The sequence below is a fragment of the Procambarus clarkii genome, chromosome 72 (assembly GCF_040958095.1).
Source record: "Procambarus clarkii isolate CNS0578487 chromosome 72, FALCON_Pclarkii_2.0, whole genome shotgun sequence".
Classification (NCBI taxonomy): Eukaryota; Metazoa; Arthropoda; class Malacostraca; order Decapoda; family Cambaridae; genus Procambarus; species Procambarus clarkii.
The window spans coordinates 16816900-16837555 of NC_091221.1; the positions used below are offsets into that span (position 1 = coordinate 16816900).

At 42.7% G+C, this 20656-nt stretch overlaps 1 protein-coding gene across 1 annotated transcript in view; it reads left to right on the top strand.

Annotated features, from left to right (window-relative positions):
* LOC123773614 (uncharacterized) overlaps window positions 1-20656 on the top strand; it is a 61323-nt gene that overhangs the window by 28412 nt on the left and 12255 nt on the right. Inside the window, exons 3-5 of the mRNA XM_069312645.1 lie at window positions 6784-7464; window positions 9079-9156; window positions 18666-18808. Coding sequence (XP_069168746.1) covers window positions 6784-7464; window positions 9079-9156; window positions 18666-18808 — 902 coding nt within the window. The remainder of the gene's footprint in view (window positions 1-6783; window positions 7465-9078; window positions 9157-18665; window positions 18809-20656) is intronic.

Below are 20656 nucleotides of genomic sequence, written 5' to 3' on the forward strand. Positions count from 1 at the left end.
AAATCATGAGATTATGAAGTTATCTTGAGGTTATTTTGAGGTTATCATTAGGTTATCATGAGGTTATCTTGAGGTTATATTGAGATGGTTTCGGGGCTTAGCGTCCCCGCGGCCCGGTCCTCGACCAGGCCTCCTTTTTGTTACTTTCCCAGGAAGCAGCCTATAGCAGCTGTCTAACTCCCAGGTACCTATTCACTGCTAGGTGAACAGATGCATCAGGATGAAAGAAACTCCATTCATTTGCCCCATTCCACTCCAAGCCCCATTTGTTCCGCCTCCACATGGGATCGAACCCGGTACCTTAGGACTACGAAACCCGAGCGCTGTCGTCTCAGCCGTCAGCCCCCCCCTCTCTCAAGGCAAGCAAGTTACCATGTTTGGCTTGTTAATGGGTTATCTTGAGGTTATCTTGAGATGATTTCGGGGCTTTTTTTTAGTGTCCCCGCGGCCTGGTCCTCGACCAGGCCTCCACCCCCAGGAAGCAGCCCGTGACAGCTGACTAACTCCCAGGTACCTATTTACTGCTAGGTAACAGGGACATTCAGGGTGAAAGAAACTTTGCCCATTTGTTTCTGTTTTCTAAACTCTATATTCCATATTTTAACCGGTTTTAGTCGGGTGTAAACACCCGACTAAAAAACATTTTAGTCGGCAAAAAAAAAAACAGACATTAACCAAAAATTTTTGTATCATCTCTTTAGAAGATTTTACCAGACAGGCGAGAATCTCAGGCAGCTGATGACTGAGGGAGCTTCACACAGGACCCGCGACTCTATATCACTCTATAGAGTGATATCACTCTAGGGGCGGACAAGGGAGCTGTTCCTGCCCCGTCAGGGACGTCAGGGGCGGACAGGGGAGCTGTTCCTGCCCCCTTCAGGGACGTCAGGGGCGAACAGGGGAGCTGTTCCTACCCCTTCAGGGACGTCAGGGGCGGACAGGGGAGCTGTTCCTACCCCCTTCAAGGACGTCAGGGGCGGACACGGGAGCTGTTCCTGCACCTTCAGGGACGTCAGGGGCGTACAGAGGAGCTGTTCCTACCCCTTCAGGGACGTCATTGGCGGACAGGGGAGCTGTTCCTACCCCTTCACGGACGTCAGGGGCGTACAGAGGAGCTGTTCCTACCCCTTCAGGGACGTCAGGGGCGGACACGGGAACTGTTCCTGCCCCTTCAGGGACGTCAGGGGCGTACAGAGAAGCTGTTCCTACCCCTTCAGGGACGTCAGGGGTGTACAGAGGAGCTGTTCCTGCCCGTTCAGAGACGTCAGGGGCGGACAGGGGAGCTGTTCCTACCCCCTTCAGGGACGTCAGGGGCGGACAGGGGAGCTGTTCCTACCCCCTTCAAGGACGTCAGGGGCGGACAGGGGAGCTGTTCCTACCCCCTTCAAGGACGTCAGGGGCGGACAGGGGAGATGTTCCTACCCCCTTCAAGGACGTCAGGGGCGGACAGGGGAGATGTTCCTACCCCCTTCAAGGACGTCAGGGGCGGACAGGGGAGCTGTTCCTACCCCCTTCAAGGACGTCAGGGGCGGACAGGGGAGCTGTTCCTACCCCTTCAGGGACGTCAGGGGCGGACAGGGGAGCTGTTCCTACCCCCTTCAGGGACGTCAGGGGCGGACAGGGGAGCTGTTCCTGCCCCTTCAGGGACGTCAGGGGCGGACAGGGAGACGACAATTCAGCGCTCAAGTAGGGAAAAAGAGAGTCGTAAATGATGGTATTCAGCGGGGGTTAAAAATGTGCTCGTGCAAAGGTCATTAGGTGTTGGAAGAGCAATTTGTCATGATTACTTGTTCTGCTCCTTCACCTGGAGCGTCTCTCTCTCTCTCTCTCTTTCTCTCTCTCTCTCTCTCTCTCTCTCTCTCTCTCTCTCTCTCTCTCTCTCTCTCTCTCTCTCTCTCTCTCTCTCTCTCTCTCTCTCTCTCTCTCTCTCTCTCTCTCCCTCACACTCTCTCTCTCTCTCTCTCTCTCTCTCTCTCACACTCTCTCTCTCTCTCTCTCTCTCTCTCTCTCTCTCTCTCTCTCTCTCTCTCTCTCTCTCTCTCTCTCTCTCTCCTCTCTCTCTCTCACACTCTCTCTCACACTCTCTCTCACTCTCTCTCTCTCTCTCTCTCTCTCTCTCTCTCTCTCTCTCTCTCTCTCTCTCTCTCTCTCTCTCTCTCTCTCTCTCTCTCTCTCTCTCTCTCTCACACTCTCTCTCTCTCACACTCTCTCTCTCACTCTCACACTCTCTCTCTCACACTCTCTCTCACACTCTCTCTCTCTCTCTCTCTCTCTCTCTCTCTCTCTCTCTCTCTCTCTCTCTCTCTCTCTCTCTCTCTCTCTCTCTCTCTCTCTCTCTCTCTCTCTCTCACACTCTCTCTCACACTCTCTCTCACACTCTCTCTCACACTCTCTCTCACTCTCTCTCTCTCTCTCTCTCTCTCTCTCTCTCTCTCTCTCTCTCTCTCTCTCTCTCTCTCTCTCTCTCTCTCTCTCTCTCTCTCTCTCTCTCTCTCACACTCTCTCTCACACTCTCTCTCTCTCTCTCTCTCTCTCACACTCTCTCTCACACTCTCTCACACTCTCTCTCTCTCTCTCTCTCTCTCTCTCTCTCTCTCTCTCTCTCTCTCTCTCTCTCTCTCTCTCTCTCTCTCTCTCTCTCTCTCTCTCTCTCTCTCTCTCTCTCTCTCACACTCTCTCTCTCTCTCTCTCTCTCACACTCTTTCTCACACTCTCTCTCACACTCTCTCTCACACTCACTCTCTCTCTCTCTCTCTCTCTCTCTCTCTCTCTCTCTCTCTCTCTCTCTCTCTCTCTCTCTCTCTCTCTCTCTCTCTCTCTCTCTCTCTCTCTCTCTCTCTCTCTCTCTCTCTTACTCTCCTTGAATTTATGACAAGGAAATGGTCCCTCAAAAATATTGAGATGGTACTCATTGTTAATTGTTTTTCCTGTTCTTGACTGTTCTTCCTGTTCACTGTTCTTCCTGTTAACTGTTCTTCCTGTTCACTGTCTGTTTACAGTAGACTTAAGTTACTCGACTAATTTTTTTACGCTATAATACAGTGTTTTACACTACAATAAACAATGTTTTACACTACACTACACAGTGTTTTACACTACAATGCAGTGTTTTACACTACAATACAGTATTTTACACTACAGTACAGTATTTTACACTAAAATACAGTATTTTACACTACACTACAGTATTTTACACTACAATACAGTATCTTACACTACAATACAGTATTTTACACTAAAATACAGTATTTTACACTACAATACAGTATTTTACACTACAATACAGTGTTTTACACTACAATAGAGTGTTTTACACTACAATACAGTGTTTTACACTACAGTACAGTGTTTTGCACTACAATACAGTGTTTTACACTACAATACAGTGTTTTACACTACTATACAGTGTTTTACACTACAATACACAGTGTTTTACACTACAATACAGTGTTTTACACAACAATACAGTGTTTTACACTACAATACAGTGTTTTACACTACAATACACAATGTTTTACACTACAATAGTGTTATACTACAATACAGTTATACTACAATACAGTATTTTACACTACAATACAATGTTTTACACTACAATACACAGTGTTTTACTCTACAATACACAGTGTTTTACACTACAATACACAATGTTTTACACTACAATAGTGTTATACTACAATACAGTTATACTACAATACATTTATACTACAATACAGTATTTTACACTACAATACAATGTTTTACACTAAAATACAGTATTTTACACTTCAATACAATGTTTTACACTAAAATACACAGTGTTTTACTGTACAATACACAGTGTTTTACACTACAATACAGTGTTTTACACTACAATACACAGTGTTTTACTGTACAATACACAGTGTTTAACACTACAATACAGTGTTTTTACACTACAATACACAGTGTTTTACACTACAATACAGTGTTTTACACTGCAATACACAGTATTTTACACTACAATACACAGTATTTTACACTATAATACAGTATTTTACACTACAATACACCGTATTTTACACTACATTACACCGTATTTTACACTACAATACAGTATTTTACACTACAATACACAGTATTTTACACTACATTACACATTATTTTACACTACAATACACAGTATTTTACACTACAATACACAGGATTTTACATTACAATACACAGTATTTTACACTACAATACACAGTATTTTACACTACAATACACAGTGTTTTACACTACAATACACAGTGTTTTACACTACAATACACAGTGTTTTACACTACAATACACTGTGTTTTATACGACAATACACAGTGTTTTACACTACAATGCAGTGTTTTACACTACAATACAGTGTTTTACTCTACAATACAGTGTTTTACACTACAATACCTTGTTTTACACAACAATACCTTGTTTTACACTACAATACCTTGTTTTACACTACAATACCTTGTTTTACACTACAATACCTTGTTTTACACTACAATACCTTGTTTTACACTACAATGCAAAGTGTTTTACACTACAATACCTTGTTTTACACGACAATACATAGTGTTCTACACTACAATACAGTGTTTTACACTACAATACATAGTGTTTTACACTACAATACAGTGTTTTACACTACAATACAGTGTTTTACAAAACAATACAGTGTTTTACACTACAATACAGTGTTTTACATTTCAATACAGTGTTTTACACTACAACACATAGTGTTTTACACTACAATACATAGTCGTTTACACTACAATACAGTGTCATACACTACAATTCAGTGTTATACACTACAATACCGAGTTATACACTACAATACAGTGTTATACACTACAGTACATAGTGTTTTACACTACAATACAGTGTTTTACAGTACAATACATAGTGCTCTACACTATAATACAGTGTTTAACACTACAATACAGTGTTGTACTCTACAATACAATGTTTTACACTACAATACTTAGTGTTTTACATTACTATACATAGTGTTTTACATTACAATACATAGTGTTTTACACTACAATACACAGTGTTTTACACTACAATACACAGTGTTTTACACTACAATACATTGTGTTTTACACTACAATACACAGTGTTTTACACTACAATACACAGTGTTTTACACTACAATACATAGTGTTTTACACTACAATACACAGTGTTTTACACTACAATACACAGTGTTTTACACTACAATACATAGTGTTTTACACTACAATACACTGTGTTTTACACTACAATACATAGTGTTTTACACTACAATACAGTGTTTTACACTACAATACAGTGTTTTACACTACATTACAGTATTTTAAACTCCAATACAATGTTTTACACTACAATACAGTATTTTACACTACAATACAGTGTTTTACATTACGATACAGTGTTTTACACTTCAATACACAGTATTTTACACTACAATATAGTATTTTACTCTACAATACAGTGTTTTACACTACAATACACAGTGTTTGACACTACAATACAGTGGTTTACACTACAATACAGTGTTTTACACTATAATAGAGTGTTTTACACTACAATACACAGTGTTTTTCACTGCAATGCAATGTTTTACACTACAATACACAGTGTTTTACACTACAATACAGTGTTTTACACTACAATACAGTATTTTTCACTTCAATTCGGTGTTTTACACTACTATACAGTGTTTTACACTACAATACACAGTGTTTTACACTACAATACAGTGTTTTACATTACAATACAGTGTTTTATACTACAATACACAGTGTTTTACACTACAATACAGTGTTTTACATTACAATACAGTGTTTTACACTACAATACAGTGTTTTACACTAGAATACAGTGTTTTACACTACAATACAGTGTTTTACACCTGAATATATTGTTTTACACTAAAATACACAGTGTTTTACATTCCAATACTCAGCGTTTTACACAATACAGTGTTTTACACTATAATAGTGTTTTTACACTACTATTCAGTGTTTTACACTACAATACACAGTGTTTTACATTACAATACAGTGTTTTTTCACAATAATACAGTGTTTTACACTATAATACAGTGTTTTACACTACAATACTCAGTGTTTTACACTACAATAATCAGTGTTTTACACTACAATACACAGTGTTTACACTTCAATACGGTTAATACTCTGCAAAATGGATTAATTCCTTTCCCTGTAGCAATATCTCCCTCAACCCTCCTCTACACTTTTGTTTTTAAATAAATGCTAAAATCCATATGACTCTCTTTCAGCTGTTGTGTTCGTACCTATCCATCTACTGTTGTGTTCGTACCTATCCCTCTACTGTTGTGTTTGTACCTATCCCTCTACTGTTGTGTTCATACCTATCCATCTACTGTTGTGTTCGTACCTATCCATCTACTGTTGTGTTTGTACCTATCCCTCTACTGTTGTGTTCATACCTATCCATCTACTGTTGTGTTCGTACCTATCCATCTACTGTTGTGTTTGTACCTATCCCTCTACTGTTGTGTTCATACCTATCCATCTACTGTTGTGTTCGTACCTATCCCTCTACTGTTGTGTTCGTACCTATCCATGTATAAGGAAAAAACAACCTATAATCATCTTTTGAAGCCTACTGGTATCTACTGGTGGAGGTGATGGGTTTTTGTTTACATTCTGACAATTGGGGATATGGGAACACATTGGGAAATCCATTTCGGGTCTGTAATCATAAACAAAAGAATTCGAACCTTCCTGAAGTAGATATCATGGTGACCTTTGACCTCCCCTCCTACAGGACAAGCGGCAGATCTACTACCCAGCGAGCGACTTCGATGAGCTCTTCGAGTCCTTCAAGGAAGAAGATCTGGAACCCGAGGCGCGCCCTACAGGCCATCTGCCTATAGCTCCACACTACCCTTCAGAGCCCCATCAGAGCGCCGTGTACGTGCCCCCCGCGTATGATTCATACGAACCTGATTCTCCTAAACCATACGAACCCCAGGTGTATGAACCGGCGTCGTACGAACCTCAAGTTCCGTCGTACGAGACTCCAGTGTTCGAAGACTCGGAATATATTCTGGAGCCGATATTCAGGCCCGAGCCGGACTACAAACGGCCACAGCCGGCCTACAAACCCCCTCAACCGGACTACAAACCCCCACAGCCGGACTACAAACCCCCCCAGCCGGCCTACAAACCCCCCCAGCCGGCCTACAAACCCCCCCAGCCGGCCTACAAACCCCCACAGCCGGCCTACAAACCTCCAAAGCCGGCCTACAAACCCCCCCAGCCGGCCTACAAACCCCCCCAGCCGGCCTACAAACCCCCCCAGCCGGCCTACAATCCCCCCCAGCCGGCCTACAAACCCAAGCCAGTGTACGAGGAGCCAGGATATCCGGCACCGGCTCAAAAGCCCTACAAGGAGGAGAACAACATACCCGGTGACCCCGGAGTGGACTATCCCATTTACCACCAAGTAAGAAAGATTTTTACGTAAACGCAGCCCACGTGGCTTCCTGGCTTCGGTTAGGTTAGGTTAGACTAGGTTAGTTTTGGTTACTTTACGTTAGGTTAGACTAGGTTAGTTTTGGTAACTTTACGTTAGGTTAGACTAGGTTAGTTTTGGTTACTTTACGTTAGGTTAGACTAGGTTAGTTTTGGTTAGGTTAGTTAAGGTTTGTTAAGGCTAGGTTAGGTTAGGCTATGTTAGTTTTGGTTATTTAGGTTAGTTTAGTCTAGATTAGCTGAAACTATGTTAGTTTTGGTTAGGTTAGTTTAGGCTTGTTGGGTCAGGTTAGTTTATGCTAAGTTAGGTTAGTTTAGGCTAAGTTAGGTTAGTTTAGGCTAGATTAGGTTGGGCTAGGTTATGTTAGGTTAGGTTAGACATTGGTTAGTTTAGGTAGGTTGGGTCAGGTTAGTTTAGGCTAAGTTAGGTTAAATTAGGATATGTTAGGTTAGGTTAGTTTACGCAAGGTTTACCATTTAATCAATTTAACTTTACTCCAAACATTGATTTTTTTGTGATTCATATATATTAATTATATCATATATGTAAATCAATGGATTACTGTATTGATGGATCAATATACTGATGAATCAATATAGTGATGAATCAATATACTGATGAATCAATATACTGATGAATCAATATACTGATGAATCAATATAGTGATGAATCAATATACTGATGAATCAATATACTGATGAATCAATATACTGATGAATCAATATACTGATGAATCAATATACTGATGAATCAATATACTGATGAATCAATATACTGATGAATCAATATAGTGACTGGCCATCATTATGATTGGCCAGTGTATCGATGGGTCAGTATACCACTGGACCCGTATACCACTGGACCAGTATACCACAGGACCAGTATACCACAGGACCAGTATACCACAGGACCAGTATACCACTGAACCAGTATACCACTGGACCCGTATACCACTGGACCAGTATACCACTGGACCAGTATACCACTGGACCAGTATACCACTGGACCAGTATTCCACTGGACCAGTATACCACTGGACCAGTATACCACTGGACCAGTATACCACTGGACCAGTATTCCACTGGACCAGTATACCACTGGACCAGTATACCACTGGACCAGTATACCACTGGACTAGTATACCACTGGACCAGTATACCACTGGACCAGTATACCACTGGACCAGTATACCACTGGACCAGTATACCACTGGACTAGTATACCACTGGACCAGTATACCACTGGACCAGTATACCACTGGACCAGTATACCACTGGACCAGTATACCTCTGGACCAGTATTCCACTGGACCAGTATACCACTGGACCAGTATACCACAGGACCAGTATACCACTGGTCCAGTATACCACTGGACCAGTATACCACTGGACCAGTATACCACTGGACCAGTATACCACTGGACCAGTATACCACTGGACCAGTATACCACTGGACCAGTATACCACTGGACCAGTATACCACTGGACCAGTATACCACTGGACCAGTATACCACTGGACCAGTATACCACTGGACCAAGCTGAAGATGTAGAGCAGTATACTCACTTTACATTCACCTATACAGATCCCGTACACCAAGTTCACCTGTGCAGAGGTCCCATACCGTCCAGGAATGTACGCTAACCCTGAAGCTGGATGCCAGGTGAGTGAGATGTTTACTAATTGAGTTTACCTTCAGTTTGCCTTAAGTCTGATGTGGACAAGGGTCTGAAAGTTGTGGGGTCGAGGTGGGTTTTACGACTTCTTCTTCCTCTTCTCTAGTGCCCAACCACTTGGGGGAGGAAGGTAGAACGATGGTAGAGCGTCATGCAGGTCCGCGTTCAATCCCCGACCGTCCACAAGTGGTTGGGCATCATTCCTATCCCCCGTTCCATCCCTAATCCGTATCCTGACCCCTTCCCAGTGCTATATAGTTGAAATGATTTGATGCTTTCCCCTGAACATTCCCTTCCCTTCTCTAGTGCAGTCCCCGTGGCGTAGTGGTAAAACACTCAGACGTCACCTCGCAGGCGCTTTGGCAAGGGTTCGTATCCTGGCTGGAGGAGGATTGACTGGGCACCAATCCTAAACTGTTGCCTCTGTCCACCCAGCAGTAAATGTTAAACCTGGTTCTTAAACAATTTGGCAGGTTGTCTTCTAGGGTAAAAAATTAGAATTAAGGACCTGCCCGGAACGCTATGCGAGCTGGTGGCTTTACAACCATGTAACAACTCTTTTATATATATATATATATATATATATATATATATATATATATATATATATATATATATATATATATATAATACACAATAAAGGAAAATATATATATATATATATATATATATGTCGTACCTAGTAGCCAGAACTCACTTCTCAGCCTAGTATGCAAGGCCTAATTTGCCTAATAAACCAAGTTTTCATGAATTAATTGTTTTTCGACTACCTAACCTACCTAACCTAACCTAACTTAACTTTTTCGGCCACCTAACCTAACCTAACCTATAAAGATAGGTTAGGTTAGGTTAGGTAGGGTTGGTTAGGTTCGGTCTTATATCTACGTTAATTTTAACTCCAATAAAAAAAAATTGACCTCATACATAATGAAATGGGTAGCTTTATCATTTCATAAGAAAACAATTAGAAAAAATATATTAATTCAGGAAAACTTGGCTTATTAGGCAAATCGGGCCTTGCATAGTAGGCCGAAAAGTGCATTCTGGCTACTAGGTACGACATATATATATATATGTCGTACCTAGTAGCCAGAATATATATGTCGTACCTAGTAGCCAGAACGCACTTCTCAGCCTACTATGCAAGGCCCGATTTGCCTAATAAGCCAAGTTTTCATGAATTAATTGTTTTTCGACTACCTAACCAACCTAACCTAACCTAACCTAACTTTTTCGGCTACCTAACCTAACCTAACCTATAAAGAGAGGTTACGTTAGGTTAGGTAGGGTTGGTTAGGTTCGGTCATATATCTACGTTAATTTTAACTCCAATAAAAAAAAATTGACCTCATACATAATGAAATGGGTAGCTGTATCATTTCATAAGAAAAAAAATTGAGAAAATATATTAATTAAGGAAAACTTGGCTTATTAGGCAAATTGGGCCTTGCATAGTAGGCTGAGAAGTGCGTTCTGGCTACTAGTTACGACATATATATATATATATATATATATATATATATATATATATATATATATATATATATATATATATATATATATGTCGTACCTAGTAGCCAGAACTCACTTTTCATCCTACTATTCAAGGCCCGATTTGCCTAATAAGCCAAGTTTTCCTGAAATAATATATTTACTATAATTTTTTTCTTATGAAATGATAAAGCAACCCTTTTCTCTATGTATGAGGTCAATTTTTTTTTATTGGAGTTAAAATTAGCGTAGATATATGACCGAACCTAACCAACCCTACCTAACCTAACCTAACCTATATTTATAGCTAAGGTTAGGTTAGGTAGCCAAAAAAAGCTAGGTTAGGTTAGGTTAGGTAGGTTAGGTAGACGAAAAAACATTAATTCATGAAAACTTGGCTTATTAGGCAAATCGGCCCTTGAATAGTAGGCTGAGAAGTGAGTTCTGGCTTTTAGGTACGACATATATATATATATATATATATATATATATATATATATATATATATATATATATATATATGGCACAACTCTCCTAAACACGAGAGTGAAGTATACAACTTTAGAACACTTTCCCACCAGGAGACTCGAACCCTAGCCAGCACAGAAGCCTTCCAGCAACTGGCATAACAGGTACGCTTTAACCCGCTCCACCACCTGCTCAGACCCTTAAAAGAGATGGTAATTTCGGAGTATTTATACACTCCAAAGATATACCACCTCCCAAGAGCACTAGAGCAAGTGAGGGGTCATTTGTACGTTTTTTCATCCAGTCCCTGTTAATATGGGAGAACACTGTGTCTATGCTTAAGGCACAACTCTCCTAAACACGAGAGTGAAGTATACAACTTTAGAACACTTTCCCACCAGGAGACTCGAACCCTAGCCAGCACAGAAGCCTTCCAGCAACTGGCATAACAGGTACGCCTTAACCCACTCCACCACCTGCTCAGACCCTTAAAAGAGATGGTAATTTCGGAGTATTTATACACTCCAAAGATATACCACCTCCCAAGAGCACTAGAGCAAGTGAGGGGTCATTTGTACGTTTTTTCATCCAGGCCCTGTTAATATGGGAGAACACTGTGTCTATGCTTAAGGCACAACTCTCCTAAACACGAGAGTGAAGTATACTTCACCGTGTATGTGTCCACTAATACTCTGTATGTGTCCACTAACACCGTGTATGTGTCCACTAACACCGTGTATGTGTCCACTAACACCATGTATGTGTCCACTAACACCGTGTATGTGTCCACTAACACCGTGTATGTGTCCACTAACACCATGTATGTGTCCACTAACACCGTGTATGTGTCCACTAACACCATGTATGTGTCCACTAACACCGTGTATGTGTCCACTAACACCGTGTATGTGTCCACTAACACCGTGTATGTGTCCACTAACACCATGTATGTGTCCACTAACACCGTGTATGTGTCCACTAACACCGTGTATGTGTCCACTAACACCATGTATGTGTCCACTAACACCGTGTATGTGTCCACTAACACCATGTATGTGTCCACTAACACCGTGTATGTGTCCACTAACACCGTGTATGTGTCCACTAACACCGTGTATGTGTCCACTAATACTCTGTATGTGTCCACTAACACCGTGTATGTGTCCACTAACACCGTGTATGTGTCCACTAACACCATGTATGTGTCCACTAACACCGTGTATGTGTCCACTAACACCGTGTATGTGTACACTAACACCGTGTATGTGTCCACTAACACCGTGTATGTGTCCACTAACACCGTGTATGTGTACACTAACACCGTGTATGTGTCCACTAACACCGTGTATGTGTACACTAACACCGTGTATGTGTCCACTAACATCGTGCATGTGTCCACTAACACGTGCATGTGTCCACTAACACCGTGTATGTGTCCACTAACACCGTGTATGTGTACACTAACACCGTGTATGTGTCCACTAACACCGTGTATGTGTCCACTAACACCATGTATGTGTCCACTAACACCGTGCATGTGTCCACTAACACCGTGTATGTGTCCACTAACACCGTGTATGTGTCCACTAACACCGTGTATGTGTACACTAACACCGTGTATGTGTCCACTAACACCGTGCATGTGTCCACTAACACCATGTATGTGTCCACTAACACCGTGTATGTGTCCACTAACACCGTGTATGTGTCCACTAACACCGTTTATGTGTCCACTAACACCGTGCATGTGTCCACTAACACCGTGTATGTGTCCACTAATACTCTGAATGTGTCCACTAACACCGTGTATGTGTCCACTAACACCGTGTATGTGTCCACTAACACCATGTATGTGTCCACTAACACCGTGTATGTGTCCACTAACACCGTGTATGTGTCCACTAACACCGTGTATGTGTCCACTAACACCGTTTATGTGTCCTCTAACGCCATGTATGTGTCCACTAACACCGTGTATGTGACCACTAACACCGTGTATGTGACCACTAACACTGTGTATGTGACCACTAACACCGTGTATGTGTCCACTAACACCGTGTATGTGTCCACTAACACCGTGTATGTACTCACTTATTTGTACGCACCTATTTGTGCTTGCGGGGGTTGAGCTTTGGCTCTTTGGTCCCGCCTCTCAACTGTCAATCAACAGGTGTACAGGTTCCTGAGCCTACTGGGCTCTATCATATCTACATTTGAAACTGTGTATGGAGTCAGCCTCCACCACATCACTGCCTAATGCATTCCATCCGTTAACTACTCTGACACTGAAAAAGTTCCTTCTAACGTCTCTGTGGCTCATGTGGGTACTCAGTTTTCACCTGTGTCCCCTTGTTCGCGTCCCACCAGTGTTGAATAGTTTATCCTTGTTTACCCGGTCGATTCTTCTGAAGATTTTGTAGGTTGTGATCATGTCTCCCCTTACTCTTCTGTCTTCCAGTGTCGTAAGGTGCATTTCCCGCAGCCTTTCTTCATAAGTCATGCCTCTTAGTTCTGGGACTAGTCTAGTGGCATACCTTTGGACTTTTTCCAGCTTCGTCTTGTGCTTGACAAGGTACGGGCTCCATGCTGGGGCCGCATACTCCAGGGTTGGTCTTACATATGTTGTGTACAAGATTCTGAATGATTCATTACACAGGTTCCTGAACGCTGTTCTGATGTTAGCCAGCCTCGCATATGCCGCAGACGTTATTCTTTTTATGTGGGCTTCAGGAGACAGGTTTGGTGTGATATCAACTCCTAGATCTTTCTCTCTGTTCGTTTCATTAAGTACTTCATCTCCTATTCTGTATCCTGTGTCTGGCCTCCTGTTTCCACTGCCAATTTATATATATATATATATATATATATATATATATATATATATATATATATATATACATATATATATATGTATACATATATATATATATATATATATATATATATATATATATATATATATATATATATATATACATATATATATATATATACATATATGTATATATATATGTATGTATAAAATTATACCTAGAAGGGGTACCACCTCTGGTGCAAGTGTAGGGACCCATAGCCTCGGAGAAGAAAATATAGAGTACTCAGAGAAGACCTTGTGGATCCTCAATGAACACTTTGATATTATCTTCTCCTACCACCCCTATTCTTTTGTTAAGTGTGTATATTTATCTAACTTTATTTGAAAATATCATTACACAAAAAAAGTTACAATATTGATTACATGCAGGGTACAAGGCTGCTTGTCACAAGTTGAACAGCTCCTCCAGCTCCTCAGATGGCGGGCAGGAACCGTGGATGCAGTGAGCATTTCCTCTCTGGATTGCCACACTAAGGCGCTGAAAAAGAAAACTGGCAGCTCTAGGGTCTCTAGTTGTTTCGATTAGCTTAGACCCCAACTCCTTCAAAAAGCTAGCAGCACTTTTACCCCAGGCACCAAGTGTCTCTGAGGCAATGGGGACAAAATTGTAGTGGTGCTCAAGGTCTCTGTATTTACGCGACTTGGCCGCTTCCCGGTGATTGGCAGCTCCCCCTGCTTGTGTAGCACTGAAGTCAACATAGGTATTGGCTAAAGTTGAAACGCAAGTGTAGTCCCACACCAACTGTCTACCATTCTTCCAGGGGTTCACCGTGATCCCGTCTGGGCGACAGACAAGCTCATCGGAGTTGCGGGACATTAGGTAACGGGGCTCTCTCTCTGCTGGACAACCGGCTGTGGTAAGGAATATATATATATATATATATATATATATATATATATATATATATATATATATATATATATATATGTATATATATATATATATATATACATATATATATATATATATATATACATATATATATATATATATATATATATATATATATATATATATATATATATATATATATATATATATATATATATATATATATAACACCGCTGAGGCAGACCAAGTACGACAATCAGCGACAACAGAAAATTAGGTACCCAAGTCAGCAAGAAAATTGAAGAGGGCAATACAGTCGGGGCACTCAGGTTGATCACAAGTGAGGACAAAATTTTGCCCAGGGATGAAACCACAGCCCAAGCACTGAGAGAAAAACACCCCCTCAGGGCCGTAGGTGGACCTCCCCCACAGGTCAGGCTCGCCCCTAATCAGGAACCTCTCGTCCTCCGGGAGTCAGAGGTTTATAAAGCTATCGTTTCATTTCCCCCGGGCTCCTCAGGAGGCTACACAGGGGTAAGGCCTCAACATGTGAAGGAAATGGTGAACCCTGTTCTTGGCCCAGCTGCAGAAGCGCTCCTGACAGAAATCACAACGTTTGTCAACAACTGCCTCGCCGGGTTAATCCCTGATGAAATCAAACCATTCTTCTTTGGTGCATCCTTATGTGCCCTGAAAAAGAAGGGGGGAGGGATCAGACCCATTGCCGTTGGTAATACCCTTCGCCGCCTAGTTGCAAGGGGCTGCTGTCAGAAGTATCCGAACGGAAGCAGCCACCATGCTGCAACCCAACCAGCATGGGTTTGGAGTCCCCCAAGGCTGTGAAGCAGCGGCTCATGCTGCACGAGCCTACATTAGCTCTCTTACTGAAGACCAGGCAGTAGTAAAATTAGATTTTAAAAACGCTTTCAACTCGGTCAAAAGGGAAGCAATCCTCACTGCAGTCCAGGAACATTGCCCAAGCATTCTCCCGTTTGTGTCAGCAGGCTACAGCAAAGACTCAACCCTCCTGTTTGGCAAACATGAAGTCACCTCAGCAGAGGGAATTCAACAGGGTGACCCACTTGCACCGTTCCTCTTTTGCATAGCGGTTCGAGAAATTACAACCAGACTGTCCAGTGAGCTCAACATCTGGTTCCTGGATGATGGCACTCTGGCAGGCACACAAGATTCCCTGCTAGAAGACCTACAGCTGGTGAAGACACGGGGGGAGTCCATGGGTCTCGTTCTTAACCCCTCCAAGTGCGAAATTATTCCATCCAGTAAAGTAATCATTAGAGCAGTGAAATCAGTTCTACCAGAAGCCTCAGTCGTTAAACCTACCGACAGCACACTACTCGGAGCACCTCTGGGCCACAATGCCATTGCTGCGGTCCTTGACGAAAAGTTTAGAGACCTAAAGAGGATGGAAGAGAGAATTGGGGACTTGGACTCCCACGATGCCCTCTACCTTCTCACAAAGTGCCTTACCTTGCCCAGGCTAACATACTTCTTAAGGTGTGCCCCAACTTTTGGCAACCCACTTCTAAATCAATATGATGAGCTCCTCAGGTCAATATTCAGGAAGGCGCTCAACCTAGATTTAGATGACAGTCAGTGGGACCAAGCAACACTACCAGTGAGATTTGGAGGGATAGGCATACGAAAGGCAACTGAGGTAGCACTTCCAGCATTCTTATCCTCATGTACAGCAGCCAACGAATTGGTAGGGCAGATCCTACCAGAGCGTATGAGAGAAACAGCGGGAACTCATGATCAAACGTTCATCGAAGCAGCCAGACAATGGGACACCATTGCACACCCTCAACCCCGACCACAAGTCCCAAAAGACCACAAGCAGGCCCACTGGGATAGCCCCATAATGGAAAAGACTGTCACAGCAATGATTGACAACGCTGGTGCTGAAAACAAAGCCCGCCTCCTAGCGGTAACAGCACCCAACGCCGGGGATTTTTTATTTGCTGTGCCCAATGCAGCCCTGGGAACTCGCCTCAGTCATGACGCTCTCCGCATTGGAGTTGCCCTTCGCCTTGCCGCCCCCATCCTCACCGAACATAGGTGCATCTGCGGAACTGCGATGGCAGACGAATATGGTCGTCATGGTCTGGTATGTCGTAAATCACAGGGTAAAATTGCAAGACATGAAGAAGTCAACGACATCATCAAGAGGAGCCTCGCCACAGCCCGCTGCCCGGCACAAAGAGAACCACACTTATCCAGACCTAACGACCCTCAGAAGCGCCCTGATGGGGTCACCTTGCTACCTTGGAAGGATGGTAAGCAAGTGGTATGGGACTACACGTGCGCTGCCACACTGGCCAGTACCTACCTCCACTACAGCACACGTGAAAGCGGTGGTGCTGCTTCTTTCAGGGAATCGCAGAAAATTATTAAATACAGAGGTCTAGCACACTGCTACAGCTTTGTTCCGATCGGCTCAGAGACCCTCGGTTCGTGGGGAAAATGTGCATTGAAGTTCCTGAAGGAATTGGGGGACAAATTGATCAGCGCTACAAAAGACCAGAGAGCAAAAAGTTTCTTGTTCCAGCGCCTCAGTGTTGCGATTCAGAGGGGAAATGCCTGTTGCGTCTTGGGCACTAGTCCAACTTCAGAGGAATTCGAAGAAGTGTTTGACTTGCAACAATGATCGAACCCGTCTGTGACATTCATCAATGTTTCCCATTGTTGTGTTTTTCAAGAGATCTATAACCTTTAAGCACCTTTTTGCATTATTATTTTTGTATCAACCCATGTATATCTTGTAACCATCAAATGCATAATAAAGCACAAAAAATATTTAAGGAAGGGGGTGGTAGGAGAAAAGCACACAGAAACTGTATTGGAGGGGATCTAAACATTCCCTCTAATGCGTTATGCGTGGTTTCCTCCGAGGCTATGGGTCCCCCTTCTTCCAGCTAGAGGTGGTACTCCCTTCCCTTTTATATATATATATATATATATATATATATATATATATATATATATATATATATATATATATATATATATATATATATATATATATATATATATATATATGTCGTACCTAGTAGCCAGAACGCACTTCTCGGCCTACTATTCAAGGACCGATTTGCCTAATAAGCCAAGTTTTCCTGAAATAATATATTTTCTCTATTTTTTTTCTTATGAAATGATAAAGCTACCCATTTCATTATGTATGAGGTCAATTTTTTTTTATTGGAGTAAAAATTAACGTAGATATATGACCGAACCTAACCAACCCTACCTAACCTAACCCAACCTATCTTTATAGGTTAGGTTAGGTTACGTAGCCGAAAATGTTAGGTTAGGTTAGGTTAGGTAGGTTAGGTAGCCGAAAAACAAATAATTCATGAAAACTTGGCTTATTAGGCAAATTGGGACTTGCATAGTAGGCTGAGAAGTGCGTTCTGGCTACTAGGTACGACATATATATATATATATATATATATATATATATATATATATTTGTCCACTAACACCGTTTATTTGTCCACTAATAATGTGTATGTGTCTATAACACCGTGTATGTGTCCACTAACACCGTTTATGTGTCCACTAACACCGTGTATGTGTCCACTAACACCGTGTATGTGTCCACTAACACCGTTTATGTGTCCACTAACACCGTGTATGTGTCCACTAACACCGTTTATGTGTCCACTAACACCGTTTATGTGTCCACTAACACCGTGTATGTGTCCACTAACACCGTTTATGTGTCCACTAACACCGTTTATGTGTCTATAACACCGTGTATGTGTCCACTAATAATGTGTATGTGTCCACTAACACCGTGTATGTGTCCGCAGGTGTACCACGTGTGTCACGACGACCGGTACGGACCCAAGGGGGCCCAGTTCCTCTGTACCAATGGTACACTCTTCAACCAGGAGACATTTAACTGTGACTGGTGGTACAATGTTGACTGTTCCAAGGCCGCCTCGCTCTACAGGTACGTTGTTCACCTTAATGTGTATGAGGGGCTGGTATAGCTGTATGAGGGGCTGGTATAGCTGTATAAGGGGCTGGTATAGCTGTATGAGGGGCTGGTATAGCTGTATAAGGGGCTGGTATAGCTGTATGAGGGGCTGGTATAGCTGTATGAGAGGGCTGGTATAGCTGTATAAGGGGCTGGTATAGCTGTATAAGGGGCTGGTATAGCTGTATGAGGGGCTGGTATAGCTGGAAAAGGGGCTGGTATAGCTGTAAGAGGGGCTGGTATAGCTGTATGAGAGGGCTGGTATAGATGTATGAGGGGCTGGTATAGCTGTATGAGGGGCTGGTATAGCTGTATGAGGGGCTGGTATATAGGTATGAGAGGGCTGGTATAGCTGTATGAAGGGCTAGTATAGCAGTATGAGGGGCTGGTATAGCTGTATAAGGGGCTGGTATAGTAGTATGAGGGACTGGTATAGTAGTATGAGGGATTGGAACTGCGGTATGAAGGGCTGTATAGCAGTATGAGGGGCTGGTATAACTGTATGAGGGGGCTGGTATAATAGTGTGAGGGGCTGTCATACCAGTAGGAGGGGATGTTATTGCAGTATGAGGGGCTGGTATAGCAGTGTGAGGGCTGGTATAATAGTGTGAGTGACTGGTATAGCAGCATGCGGGGGCTGTTATTGCTGTATGAGAGGCTGGTATATCAGTATTATGGGCTGGTATAGCAGTAAGAGGGACTGGTATAGCAGTATCAGGGGCTGGTATTGCAGTATTAGGAGCTGGTATAGAAGTTTGAAAGACTGGTATAGCAGTATGAGGAACTAGTATAACAGGATGAAGGGCTGGTATACAGTATAGGGGGCTGGTACAGCAGCATGAGGGGCTGGAATAGCAGTATGAGGGACTGGTATAGCAGTATGAAGGGGGGCTGGTATAGCAGTAGGAGGGATTGGTATAGCAGCATGAGGGACTGGTATTGCAGTATGAGTGCCACTGGTATAGCTGTATGCTTGGCTGGTATAGCTGAGAAGGGATGGTATAGCAGTATGAGGGACTGGTATAGCAGTATGAGGGGCTGGTATAGCAGTATGAGGGACTGGAATAGCAGCACGATGGGATTGATATAGAAGTATTAGGGGATGTTATAGCAGTATGAGGGGCTGGTATAGCAGTGTGAGGGGCTGGAATAACAGTAAAGGGGGCTGGTATAGCAGTATGATGGACTTTTATAGCACCATGATCGGCTAGTATAGCAGTATGAGTGGCTGTTATAGCAGTATGAGGAGCAGGTATAGCAGTATGAAGGACTGGTATAGCAGTATGAGAGGCTGGTGTAGCAGTATGAGGTGGCTGGTATTGCAGTATGATGGGCTGGTAAAGAAGTATGAGGGACTGGTATAGCAGTATGAGTGGACTAGTATAGCAGTATGAGGGACAGTGATAGCAGTATCTGGAGCTGGTAGAGCAGTATGAGGGGCTCTTATACCAGTATTCGGGGCTTGTATAGCAGTATGAGGGGCTGGTATAGCAGTATGAGGGGCTGGTATAGCAGTATGAGGGGCTGGTATAGCAGTATGAGGGGGGCTGGTATAGCTCTATGCTGGACTGGTATAGCTGTATGATGGGCTGGAATAGCATTATGTGGGCCTGGTATAGCAGTGTGATGGGCTGGTATAGCAGTATGAGCTGGCTTTTATATGATTATGAGAGGCTGGTATAGCAGCATGAGGAGCAGGTATAGCAGTAAAAGAGACTGGTATAGCAGTATGAGTGGCTGGTAGAGCAGTATGATTGGAGCTGATATAGCAGTATGAGGGGCAGGAATAGTAGTATGTGGGACTGGTATATCAGTATGAGA